We start from the raw sequence: 13,143 nt of genomic DNA, 5'->3' as shown, positions 1-13,143 counted from the left end.
ATCAAGAAGCTGGGCAGGGAGAAAGAGAGGAGAGCGAGGAAGAGCCTATGGACCTCTCAGCCTGGGCTCACTCCTTAGGTAACAAAATAAGGGACCAGGTAACTTCATGGTATGGTAACTGGGCTAAGAGAGGAAAGAGGAAAGGTCATGTGGGAGGATGGGTCAGTGCTTAGAGAGAGTGACCCAGATGGGTGGGGCCTTTTCATTTTCCAGAGCTCAGGCTGTGATTGAACTGTGAGTTTAAAGAGTTCTGGCTGAAGAGGGATGAGAGATTTTCTCGGAGTGGGCTGAGCCCAGCAGGAAGAAGGTGGAGTGTGAACTGTGGCTAAAAAGCCTAAAAGAAGTTGAAGGGGTTTGAGCTTTGTGCTGAAACCTCAAGAACTGTGTTTGTTTGTTTTTTTGAACTGCTTGCAGTGGTGTGCCCCCTCCCAAGGGAGAGGGGGGGAGAAAGAAGACCCAGGGCTATAAAACTGTCTGAAAGGAACCCAGCTGGGTGCTGGAAGCCTGGGAGTTAAAAGTTGTTTTTTCTTCTTGCTGTGTTTGTACCCCTGAGAGGAGCAACAGGGGGAATTGTGACGTTTTCTGTTGATTCAAGTATTGTGTCTTTTTGCACTGCTGGACTGTTGGATCCCAAGCAAAATAAAGAACTTGTTAGTTTGCTTTGAAGTTGATTTCTTGGAACCCTGCCCTGTGGACTGCAGTGAACCAGGAGGTTGGGCAGCAAGGGTGAAGGGGAGATCCCGAGGACCCTCAGGCGGAGGGGAGGATCATTTACACCTGTTACAAATTATCCCTATAGGTGGGAGAGAAAAAAACAGTAGAGGAACACATGAAACATGGTAGGATGGAATTAGTTAAAAAAAAAAGGGGGGGGAGGGGAGAAACTGAGATCATAAGAGGAAATAATGTATGAAACAAAGGTGGTGGAGCAAAGACAATAACGGAACAGTTACTTAAAACCATCTTACCTTAAAACGAATGAAACGTTTTCTCCATGCAGTTACCTCCGAGAAGTATATATGTTTCAGAGCCTCACGACTCAGGTGATAATCAAACCCATCTGGAGTCACTGTGAATTGGAAGGCAACTGCTTGATGTGCTTCCGCCATCTTGGTAAGTAAGCAGCCAACTGGGGAGGAGAAAGGGAACGCCATTACAAATAAATAAACTGGGCCACTTCCTGACATTTGCTATGAATCAAGCATTTGAATTAGCTATATACAGTGGTGGCAGTTTAAGGAGAAATTAGATCTTACCTGCTAATTTGCTTTCCTTTAGTCCCTCCGGACCGGACCAGTATTTTCTCAGTCTCCACCTGCTGGTAGGCGAGCACAACCCATCAGTCCAATCCTGGTCCGGTCCGGAGGGACGCTAAGGAAGTGGCAATTCATGCAATGAGATTTTAAGTTATTTCTCTCACTTTCTGTACTACCTAGATACAGTAACAGATCTCTCCTCCTGATTATATAAGATGCCATATGTAATGAACTAAATCTGATTTAAAATCTATAATCCATCATGTATTCTAAAGGTATTAACACAGAATAGTTAGACAAGACCTCGTTATATTAATATAATTAAATTTTCAAGCACACCTAAATTCGCTCCAAACTCCCTCAGCAAACACCCTGCGTAAAAAGGATTTTTTTTAACTTCCTGAAAGAAAGTCAAATGTAAGGCTGAGTTCCATATTAAGGGGAAATGGGACTTGATATACCGCCTTTCTGAGGTTTTTGCAACTACATTCAAAGCGGTTTACATATATTCAGGTACTTATTTTTTGTACCAGGGGCAATGGAGGGTTAAGTGACTTGCCCACAGTCACAAGGAGCTGCAGTGGGAATCGAACTCAGTTCCCCAGGATCAAAGTCCGCTGCACTAACCACTAGGCTACTCCTCCACTAGCAACATTCCATGTAGAAGTCTGCCCTTGCAGATCAGCAATGCGGCCGTGCAGGGTTCTGTTTCTGTGAGTCTGACGTACGTGCAGCCGCGTTGCTGATCTACAAGGGCAGGCTTCTACATGGAATGTTGCTAGAAGAATAGCAAGATTCCATGTAGAATCTCCAATAGTAGCAACATTCCATCTAGAATCTCAAATAGGGAAAGGGAAATGGGACTTGATATACCGCCTTTCTGAGGTTTTTGCAACTACATTCAAAGCAGTTTACATATATTCAGGTACTTATTTTGTACCAGGGGCAATGGAGGGTTAAGTGACTTGCCCAGAATCACAAGGAGCTGCAGTGGGAATCGAACTCAGTTCCCCAGGATCAAAGTTCACTGCACTAACCACTAGGCTACTCCTCCACTCAGTAATTAGATCAGTAATTGCAAATGCCGTGGCTTGGCTCAGCTCAAAAAAGAGTTGACCTTACCTATAATGGGAAAATTACTGCCTGCAATAAGGTGCCATAAAATGTAGAGCCTTAAAAGATAAATTACTAGCGTTTTTCACTGCACACAACATCCAACTGATAGTCAATGCAAAAGCCAAACGATGTGCATTACTTCAACTGTATTGCTTCTAAAGTATCTGGGAAAATGATGTATAGTGATTTACAATAATCCACTAAAGGAACAATAAATGACTATGGTGCACAGCAAAAGTCTGACATCAAGTAACGGTTTTAATCTATGCAGTAATCACAGTTTATTGGAAGGCACTATATTTCTCACTTAATCACAGTTTATTGGAACACACTGATAACATTTCTCATTTCAGGCCTAAAACTTAATCTGAAGCAGTTAACACACGCCAGAAGCCAGCTCTTAATACCCTTCACATCGATGTCATCAGGGTTATCAGATGACTTTGAGGGGCATTTTCGAAAGAAACGTCTAAGTTGGAATTTGGACGCCTTTGTAAAACGTCCAAATTCGGAGGCGGGGAAAAAGGTCATTTTCGAAAAAGATGGACATCCATCTTTTGTGTTCGAAAATACCACGGACATACTTGGATTTGGAAGTTTTGCAATTTGGACGTCTTTGATTTTCAGCCATTTTCGAACATAAAGACATCCAAGTCTAAAACGTCCAAAGTCAAGCCATTTGGTCATGGGAGGAGCCAGCATTCGTAGTGCACTGGCCCCCCTCACATGCCAGGACACCAACTGGGCACCCTAGGGGGCACTGCAGTGGACTTCATAAATTGCTCCCAGGTACACAGCTCCCTTACCTTGTGTGCTGAGTCCCCCAAAACCCACTACCTCCAACTGTACACCACTACCATAGCCCTTGCAGGTGAAGGGGGCACCTATATGTGGGTACAGAGGGTTTCTGGAAGGTTTTGGAGGGCTTGCTGTTTCCTCCACGAGTGTAACAGGTAGGGGGGGTATGGGCCTGGGTCCACCTGTCTGAAGTGCACTGCATCTACTACTAAACTACTCCAGGGACCTGAAAGCGCTGTAATGGACCTCAGTATGACATCTGAGGCTGGCAAGTAATATTTTTAATCATGTTTTTTGAGGGCGGGAGGGGGTTAGTGACCACAGGGGGAGTAACGGGAGGTCATCTGGTCATTCCTGGCACCTTTTTTGTGCCTTATTCGTAATAAAAACAGGTCTAGGTGAAAACGTCCAAGTTTTAGTTCTGGATGTCTTTGCTTTGTTCCATTATCGCTCAAAGACATCCAAGTCTTAGGAACGCCCAAGTCCCGCCTCAAACACGTCCCCTTGAGATTTGGACATCCTTGCGACGGACTTCCGAGAAAGACGTCCAAAATCGGATTTCGATTATACCGATTTGGACATCACTGTGAGATGGACGTCCAAGTGCCGATTTATGTCACTTTCTGGACGTCCATCTCTTTCGAAAATGAGCCTGCTTGTATCCTAAGCGACAGGGTCAGCCGGTCCTAGTTTTGGTCCTGCATGTCAGTACATTCATTTACATTTTTACAAAACTAGGTCTGAAATGTGCTCTGGAGGTACCAACAGTACTTGGGAAGCTGCACTGGAATACCATAAGACCTTTAATGCCGATTCTCCCATTACAAGCATAAATACAGAATGAGAGCTCAAGCTTATTCTTAGGACACACTCTTGAATCTGATAACCCTACAGTACAGTAGTGGGGGCTTTGTCCTATGATGACATTTTATGACGTTCTGGACCAGAACTAGAAGACACTTTGGAAGAGCCTGGTTGTCAGATCTTTCTGCACCAAGTGTCAACAATCAGTAAGCACTTGTACAATGTGACAAACAACTAGAGTGCTTTTGGGTTGGATGAAACAGTACAAAACTTCACATGATAAATGTTAGCTTTAATGAAAATGAGGGGCTGAGCCTATTTGTTTTTGCAACTTCTTTGATTACACTGTGCTGCCAACAATCTAATTCCTACTGGGTTAAGGCACAAGATCTTTAGTTAACAGGAGCCACCTCACAAAATGTTTCCATCACAGAAATGTGGAAAATGCCAAACATGAAGTCACTTTGAACTTCCCCAAAAGGGAGGAAAAGCTTACACACATCAGAAACATCCCACTCTAGGCCAGGACAAGCGAACTGGGCAGATCAAAATGTACACAAACATCATAGACAAAACTACATCTCCAACTAAAACACTTCACAAAAGACATAGCTACACTCAGGGTGATTACATAGAAGGTCCTGCAATGGCTGGACTAAATCACATATGTCAAGTCTTACATATAAAACGTAATTCTCATGCAGTTAACATTCAGATAAAGTTCAAGCTATTAATCTTGGAATTTAAATGTAGGCCTAAGTTGGGCCCTGACACCCGAGTGTGCATATACATGGCATGTCCTTTATGACGACTTCCCTATGAAGAAAGATTAAGGAGGCTAGGGCTATTCAGCTTGGAGAAGAGACGGCTGAGGGGAGACATGATAGAGGTATATAAAATAATGAGTGGAGTGGAACAGGTGGATGTGAAGCGTCTGTTCACGCTTTCCAAAAATACTAGGACTAGGGGGCATGCGATGAAACTACAGTGTAGTAAATTTAAAACAAATCGTAGAAACTTTTTCTTCACCCAACGTATAATTAAACTCTGGAATTCGTTGCCGGAGAAAGTGGTGAAGGCGGTTAGCTTAGCAGACTTTAAAAAGGGGTTGGACGGTTTCCTAAAGGCCAAGTCCATAAACCGCTACTAAATGGACTTGGGAAAAATCCACAATTCCAGGAATAACATGTATAGAATGTTTGTACGTTTGGGAAGCTTGCCAGGTGCCCTTGGCCTGGACTGGCCGCTGTCGTGGACAGGATGCTGGGCTCGATGGACCCTTGGTCTTTTTCCAGTGTGGCATTACTTATCTACTTATTTTCAATTACTATGCAGCTTGTGCGTCCTCGTTTGTATTTATTTATATTCCATACGTCAAAGTTTCAATGTGGAGTGCGAATCAAACAAAATACAGAATAAAACATTCAAAAACTGTAATTTACAGCAACAGTAAAACCTAACCAGCCAGGGGATAAGGTTGAGCAAACAAACAGATCTTCAATATTTTGCAGAAATTAATCAAATTTTCAAGTGAGATCAGATTAATGGGTCCCTGAAAGAGGGCTTTGTTTCAGGTAACACTACAACTGAACTGTGTTTATAGATGTCTAAATCAGTGTCTAAACAATCATATTTCAGTGGCTCTTTCAATGAGCCTTAAAGGCATAAGTGTCCTGCCAGTCTGGAATAAAAACTGCTTTTACCACATTCTCTGGCAAGGAATTCCAGAGTTTAATTACATGTTGAGTGAAGAAATATTTTCTCCAGTTACTTATTTATGACATATCTCCTCTCCGAGCTTAAGAGCCCTAGCCGCTTTAGCTTTCCTCATAAGTTGTCCCATCCCCTACAGAGAGTAGGATTGCGTGGCCAGTATTCTCAGTGGAGGAGGGTAGTTAGTGGGGTCCCGCAGGGGTCTGTGCTGGGTCCGTTGCTTTTTAATGTATTTATAAATGACCTAGAGATGGGAATAACTAGTGAGGTAATTAAATTCGCCGATGACACAAAATTATTCAGGGTCGTCAAGTCGCAGGAGGAATGTGAACGATTACAGGAGGACCTTGCGAGACTGGGAGAATGGGCGTGCAAGTGGCAGATGAAGTTCAATGTTGACAAGTGCAAAGTGATGCATGTGGGTAAGAGGAACCCGAATTATAGCTACGTCTTGCAAGGTTCCGCGTTAGGAGTTACGGATCAAGAAAGGGATCTGGGTGTCGTCGTCGATGATACGCTGAAACCTTCTGCTCAGTGTGCTGCTGCGGCTAGGAAAGCGAATAGAATGTTGGGTGTTATTAGGAAGGGTATGGAGTCCAGGTGTGCGGATGTTATAATGCCGTTGTATCGCTCCATGGTGCGACCGCACCTGGAGTATTGTGTTCAGTACTGGTCTCCGTATCTCAAAAAAGATATAGTAGAACTGGAAAAGGTACAGCGAAGGGCGACGAAAATGATAGTGGGGATGGGACGACTTTCCTATGAAGAGAGGCTGAGAAGGCTAGGGCTTTTCAGCTTGGAGAAGAGACGGCTGAGGGGAGATATGATAGAAGTGTATAAAATAATGAGTGGAATGGATCGGGTGGATGTGAAGCGACTGTTCACGCTATCCAAAAATACTAGGACTAGAGGGCATGAGTTGAAGCTACAGTGTGGTAAATTTAAAACGAATCGGAGAAAATTTTTCTTCACCCAACGTGTAATTAGACTCTGGAATTCGTTGCCGGAGAACGTGGTACGGGCGGTTAGCTTGACGGAGTTTAAAAAGGGGTTAGATAGATTCCTAAAGGACAAGTCCATAGACCGCTATTAAATGGACTTGGAAAAATTCCGCATTTTTAGGTATAACTTGTCTGGAATGTTTTTACGTTTGGGGAGCGTGCCAGGTGCCCTTGACCTGGATTGGCCACTGTCGGTGACAGGATGCTGGGCTAGATGGACCTTTGGTCTTTCCCAGTATGGCACTACTTATGTACTTATGTACTTATGAGGAGTGGCCTAGTGGTTAGGGTGGTGGACTTTGGTCCTGGGGAACTGAGTTCAATTCCCAGCACAGGCAGCTCCTTGTGACTCTGGGCAAGTCACTTAACCCTCCATTGCCCCATGTAAGCCGCATTGAGCCTGCCATGAGTGGGAAAGCACGGGGTACAAATGTAACAAAATAAAAATAAATTTCCATTGCCCTTCTCTATACCTTTGCTAATTCTGTTATATCTTTTTTGAAATGCAGTGATCAGAATTGCACACAGTATTCAAGGAGCAGATAGGTGATGCTGTTACTCTGCCCTCCATTGGTAAGACACTGCACTCAAGTCACCTTGAATGTTTAGTGTCATTTACCAGGGCAAAGCCTGCGTAACCCCGATGCAGCTTTATTGGCGAAATGTGGCCACGTCAGTACTTGTTTGAATAAAGACTTGTTTTAAACCTTTCAAGAAGGCCTTCTGTAGTGGCTCAAAAGAAGGCTTCTGAAGAGCCCGAAGAACTAAATTAATGTTCCACTCTGGACATGGTGTAGGAAAAGGAGGCCACAAAATACATTCAGAAAGCTAAGACACCAGCCAAAACTTCATAATGAGACTAGTAAAAGAGGCCCGTTTCTGAGCAAATGAAACGGGCGCTAGCAAGGTTTTCGTCGCCAACACCCTCCCCCCTTCCCTCCCTGGCCAACCCCTTCGTTGTTCTGCCTTTGCTCCGCCCCCAACATCATGATGTTTGAGGCGAGGGCGGGGCCCGGAGCGATTTCCCGCCTCCCTGCCTCCCTCCCTGCCAACCCCTTCGTTGTACTGCCATAGCTCCGCCCTCGAGGGCGGGGCCCTGGAGCGATTTTGGTGGCTTCACCACCACGAACCTTCGAACCTTTCTGAAGGAAGTCAGGGCTTGGCTTCACTGACGTCAGTGTCCTCAGAACGTTGAGGGTGAGTTTTATTATAGTAGATGTTTTTGGCCCTATTTTGGGGGATAACTTTTGCCTTTGTTGTGTTTCTCTTTGCTTTATTTAATTTTGTCTTTTTTTTTCATAGCCTAGTGGTTGGTGCAATGGACTTTGATCCTGGGGAACTGAGTTCGATTCCCACTGCAGCTCCTTGTGACTGTGGGCAAGTCTCTTAACCCTCCATTGCCCCTGGTACAAAATAAGTACCTGAATATATGTAAACCGCTTTGAATGTAGTTGCAAAAACCTCAGAAAGGCGGTATATCAACAGGGCCGCCGAGAGACTGGGCCAGGCCCGGGACAAGGCCGCCCCACCCCAGATCGCTGGGCCCCCCGCAGCCGGGCCCTCTCTCCACCTCCGGGCCTTCTGCACTGACCTTAAGTGCCTCACCTTCGAAAGCGCAGCAAGCAGCGGCAGACCACTCCTTCCTTTCGTGTCCCGCCCTCGCGGAAATTACGTCAGGCGAGGGCGGGACATGGAAGGAAGGAGTGGTCTGCCGCTGCTTGCTGCGCTTTCGAAGGTGAGGCGCTTAAGTTCAATGCCAGGGAGCGACGGAGGGAGGGCGGGCCGGACTGCAGCGGTGGCGCCCCCCCCCCCGGGGAATTTTTTCCCCCTGTCCCCCCCTCTCGGCGGCCCTGTATATCAAGTCCCATTTCCCTTCCCCTTCTAGCCTCTTTTCCTTTTCTTTCCCTCCATTTAATCTTCCTTCTCCTTCAGTCTCTCCATTTCTACATAGCTCAATAGCAATGGATCAGTTCCAGGTTTGAAGTGAGTAATCCAGCCTGAACTCAGAGCAGCCATAATTCTGTTTCGCCTTAGGTTAGGAGGTGGCACCAAACATTAAATTTTAGGGACCGAGGAATATGAGGATTTTGCCACTGTTTGTGGCAAAGTTTATGGCTGCACTGAGAACCACCTACAAACCAGATAAAATCTTTTGCCAAAGACGACAAAAGAATTCCTTAACCGGACCTATGATTATATTGATTTGAAGCATTTTTAACTGTATTTTGTTTTAATATGGTCCTCGCTGAGAATTGATTTTTAGATTAGCAGATCAATTTAGGTATATCATACACAAAAAGAGGCACACATGAAGGGAAAAATGTCCTCCAAAGGACACACAAACACAAAACTGGCCACATATTCTAAGACATACATGCACACAGGAAAGCAAAATGTGTATGTACACACAAAGGCAGGATTGGACAGGAAATAGCCAGCCAAAGACACAAATCAAGGCCAGGGTAAACCCAGAGGAGGAGGAGGTGAAAGATTCATAAAAGTCACCTGCAGTGTCACGATTGTGACTATTTTCCATGTCTGTGCTCATCTCGCCCTCCGGTGGCCAGAACCGGTGGCCGCTATAGACTGTTTTCTTGCTGTTTCCCAAGCATGTTTCAGAAGTCATTCCGATCTGGTTCGGATCTTCCTGCTGGCCAAACTTGCTTGGGTTGTTTGGAACTAAGCAGCACCCTTACCTGTGACCTCACTTGTAATTGCCTTTATTATGCACCTGGCCCTTTCAGCTGGGCCTTTGCAACGCCAAAGGTCTTCAGGTCAGTTTGTATGCAGTTTGCATTTCTGCCTTGCTTCTAGTTAGTGTGCCTGTGGTACTTCTATTTGTTCTTGTCTAGAGTTCTGTTGTGTGCTTGTGGCTACCTGTTAGCCTTTTAGCTTTCTGCCTTAGTTCTGTTGTTTGTCTGTGTGCCCTGCCTTGAGTTCTGCCTCCATCTTGCCCATTACCTTTAGTTCTTGTCCTGTCTGAGCTTAGTCCTGTGTTTGTTTTCAGCTTCAGTCCTCCCCTGCTCTTACCCCTTTACCTTTAGCTTTAGTTCCAGCCCTGCCTGTGTATCTTAAACCCTGTCTCTGCCAAGCTTGTTTGTATATCCTGAGCCCTGCTTCTGCCAAGCTTGTATGTATACCCTGGCCCTGTTTCTGTCTAGCCTGTCTGTGAATCCTTTACCCTGTTTTAGTCAAGCTTGTTTCAGTATCCTATACCCTGTGTGAGAATCCTGAGTCCTTAATCTTGTTTTAGTCAAGCTGGTTTAGTATCCAGTGTCTGGTGTGAGAATCCTGTTGTTCCAGTCAGTCTGGTCCAGCATTTCTTGTCTACCAGCTCCGTCCTGTAAGTCCTGCAGGCCGCCCGCACCTAGGGGCTTAACCTCTGGGGAATGGTGGTCAGTGCAGGTGAAGTCCGGTTGCTCCAGTCCTGTTATTCTGCCAAGTCTATTCCAGCATTTGGTTCCAGTCCAGCCAAGTCTATTCCAGATTCCACCTCCATCCTTGCTCGTTTGTCCAGTCCTGGTTGGGGGATTTTGCCTGCTGCTGCCGCTCCTTGACAGTAGCCCAAGGGCTCACGTTATTCCAGTGTCCGAGAGCCTCAGACCGTGACATGCAGGACATTGTAAATGCCCAGATGAAGATCACTGTATTTTGATGCTGAATACCCCATTATTTCATTATTTTTGAAGTGGGGGCTCACACTGGCAAATTTCTTGACCATGTGAGCCAGACCAATTGCTGGGTAAAGTGAATGATTCCCAGAGCCCTAGAAAAAGCTGAGGTCCCTTTCTAATGTTGCCAATCCAGCCGCTCAGGCGCACTCAGAGCCATATCAAACATATAAATGGCAAGAGGCGTACTCACTCGCAAATGCGCAGTAGAGACCCTCTCTGTCCCGCCCCCGCATCAATATGTGATGACGGGGGCGTGACAGAGAGGGAACCTGCGCACCTGCGAGTGAGGGAACCGCCGTCGCCACCGCTCCCCCCCCAGGGTTGCCGCTCCCGCTCCCCCACCCACCCAGAGTCGCAGCTGCCACCCACCCTCCACCCGGCCACCTGGCTTCACTATTCAAACCGTCGGAACGCAGCACACAGCTCATCTGAGCTGCCGTTGGCCTTCCTTACCTGCCTGTGTCCCGCCCTCGCCGACGTTACGTCACACGAGGGCGGAACACATGCAGAGAAGAAGGCCGACAGCAGCTCAGATGAGCTGTGTGCTGTGTTCCGGCAGTTTGAATAGTGAAGCCAGGTACCCGGCTCGGGTGGAGGGGTGGCGGAGGGGACTCCGGGGGGGGTGAGGAGGGGCGGCGGCGACCTATCCGGGGGGGGGACCCTTTTAAACCCCCCCTTCCTTTACTAGCCCATTTTTACGGGCTCAACGGCTAGTGTTTAAATAAAATGAAGTCTGATTATCCAGATTCTCAGCACCCAGTACACACTCTTCCCCAGCTCCCACCAACCCCTTCTTCCAGCCAGCCATCATCCTGTTCCTGATCCCTCCAAGCTGGATCTCCTCCTGACCTTTCCCAGAGTCTTGCCTCAGGCACCACCCCTGAGAAAGCTCTTCTGTATTCTTCCAGCATCACGTGGCTCTTGGTGAGCTTGATCTGCATGGAATTGGTCCTTCTTAATTCCGTCAACCCTAGACATGTCATCATAGCCCCTAGTCCAGTTGTTTCCAGATCTTTCCTGGAGGCGCCCGCCCCCCCCCCCCCCCCCCCCCCCCAGTCAGTCAGGTTTTCAGGATATCCATAATGAATATGACACAGAGAAGAAAGGGGAAGGCTTAATGATGTTGGTGGAAGGGAAGAGGAGTCTCTGAAGATCCCTATATAATTTTTTTCCACTAAATAAAAGGAGAACAAATCTCTGGTCCGATACTCCTGAAAGAACTTAGTAGCACAACATTGAGATAGAAGGGAGAGAGACTGCTGAGAAAGTGCCATGACCCCTCCTAAAGCCTTTTGCCTCCAGTTCATCACTGGCTCCGATCCTCCTGGGCTTTTTAGATGCTTACTTTACTAGTTCTGACAAAGATGGAAGGTCAATAGGGATTTCATTGTCCGAGAACAATCCCCGAAGCACTTGTTCCAGCAATTACCCCTTTATGAAGTTGCAAGGAGGTAAACAGAGTAACATCAGGAAATATTTTTTCATAGAAATAGTGGTGGATACTTGGAATGCCCTCCCAGCAGAGGTTGTGGAGACAAAGTATACAAGAGGATGGAATCAAAGCAACAAAAAAAAAAAAGAAAGGTAAATAACTTGCATATTTTAAACAATAATATAGAGGGATGTAAACCTGCACACAGCAGCAGGTACAACTCTAATCACCTTATTGCGCACACTAGATAGATCATTCTGGTCTGTATCTGCCGTGATTTACTATTTTACTAACCTCACTGAGAACCATACAGTCCTGAGAGAAAACAGAGTAATTTGGAAAATATTATGCACTATTAAACAAGACTGGATAAGGGTTCGGAGTGGTGAAACTGCCAAAAGCTTGCCTTGTTCTTAATGGATTTTTTAAAGAAACGGGGAAGTATTGGATAGCTAGCGAGCTACCAACTTTCAATAATGTTACCCAAAAAGGGCACATTTGAAATAGGCTGAAAATTCTCTACCAGGCCAATGTCTAATGACAGCCTCTTCAGCACAGATTGAATGCTGAACGTTTAACTCAGAAGGAAAAAATGCTCAACAAGAAAAGTATTTACATCACAGACTCTATTGAAATACTACGTGTGCTACTCACACAAGAGATGCTGGGCATAGGTCAAAAATACAAGTATTCAATTTCATCTTAAGACCAAAGAGGATATCTGCTGGGGAGACTCCAGTACCACCTACCTTACAAGCTATCTGGCTAAAATTTATTACCAGGTTCTTAACATACTTTCAGCCTCCAGATCCAACCATTCCATAGTTTCCAACACCAAGTCCAAGAACTTAAACTGCATCAACCCTACCTATGAAAATTCAGCACTGCAAATATCTTTTGCAGACTGGAGTCTACAGAAGATGGACTGCTACAGCTTCCTACACAGAACCTGCAGTGTGAGGCAAAAAAAGTAACCTACTAGGGTTTTTTGCTGTTTTCTCAGCAACAACTTTGAATGTCAATAAGAAATTTTACGTACTTAGTCATCATATTTACGTACTACTATTAAACAATTATCTTAAGCTATGTTGATGCTACTGACATTTTTAAAAACTGATTATTGCAAAAAGGTAACACATATAACAGCAAAGATAATAGTGCAATGACCACTACAAACATATGCATGTTACTGACATTTTAGTGTTACCACCAATCAATTTTTGCATGTTAAAAATGTTCAAGCTAAAACACAGTAAACAACATTATTCAAACAATACAATTAACAATATGCCAGAATTTCAGTGTCACTGTGAATACTCAAAGTATCCACCCTCAGCTTTAAAAACAGG

The 13,143-nt window shown here is 45.4% G+C and overlaps 1 protein-coding gene across 3 annotated transcripts in view; it reads right to left on the bottom strand.

Annotated features, from left to right (window-relative positions):
• The window catches only part of CPT1B (carnitine palmitoyltransferase 1B), an 83,670-nt gene that overhangs the window by 54,502 nt on the left and 16,025 nt on the right, over window positions 1–13,143 (bottom strand). For all 3 annotated transcript variants that reach the window (XM_030215769.1, XM_030215770.1, XM_030215768.1), the window contains exon 2: window positions 969–1,129. In XM_030215769.1, the coding sequence (XP_030071629.1) occupies window positions 969–1,109 (141 nt within the window). In that variant the 5' untranslated portion in view covers window positions 1,110–1,129. The remainder of the gene's footprint in view (window positions 1–968; window positions 1,130–13,143) is intronic.

The sequence above is a fragment of the Microcaecilia unicolor genome, chromosome 10, assembly GCF_901765095.1.
Source record: "Microcaecilia unicolor chromosome 10, aMicUni1.1, whole genome shotgun sequence".
NCBI lineage: Eukaryota > Metazoa > Chordata > Amphibia > Gymnophiona > Siphonopidae > Microcaecilia > Microcaecilia unicolor.
The sequence above is the reverse complement of the archived record's forward strand: the minus strand, read 5'-3'. Positions and strand labels throughout refer to the sequence as shown.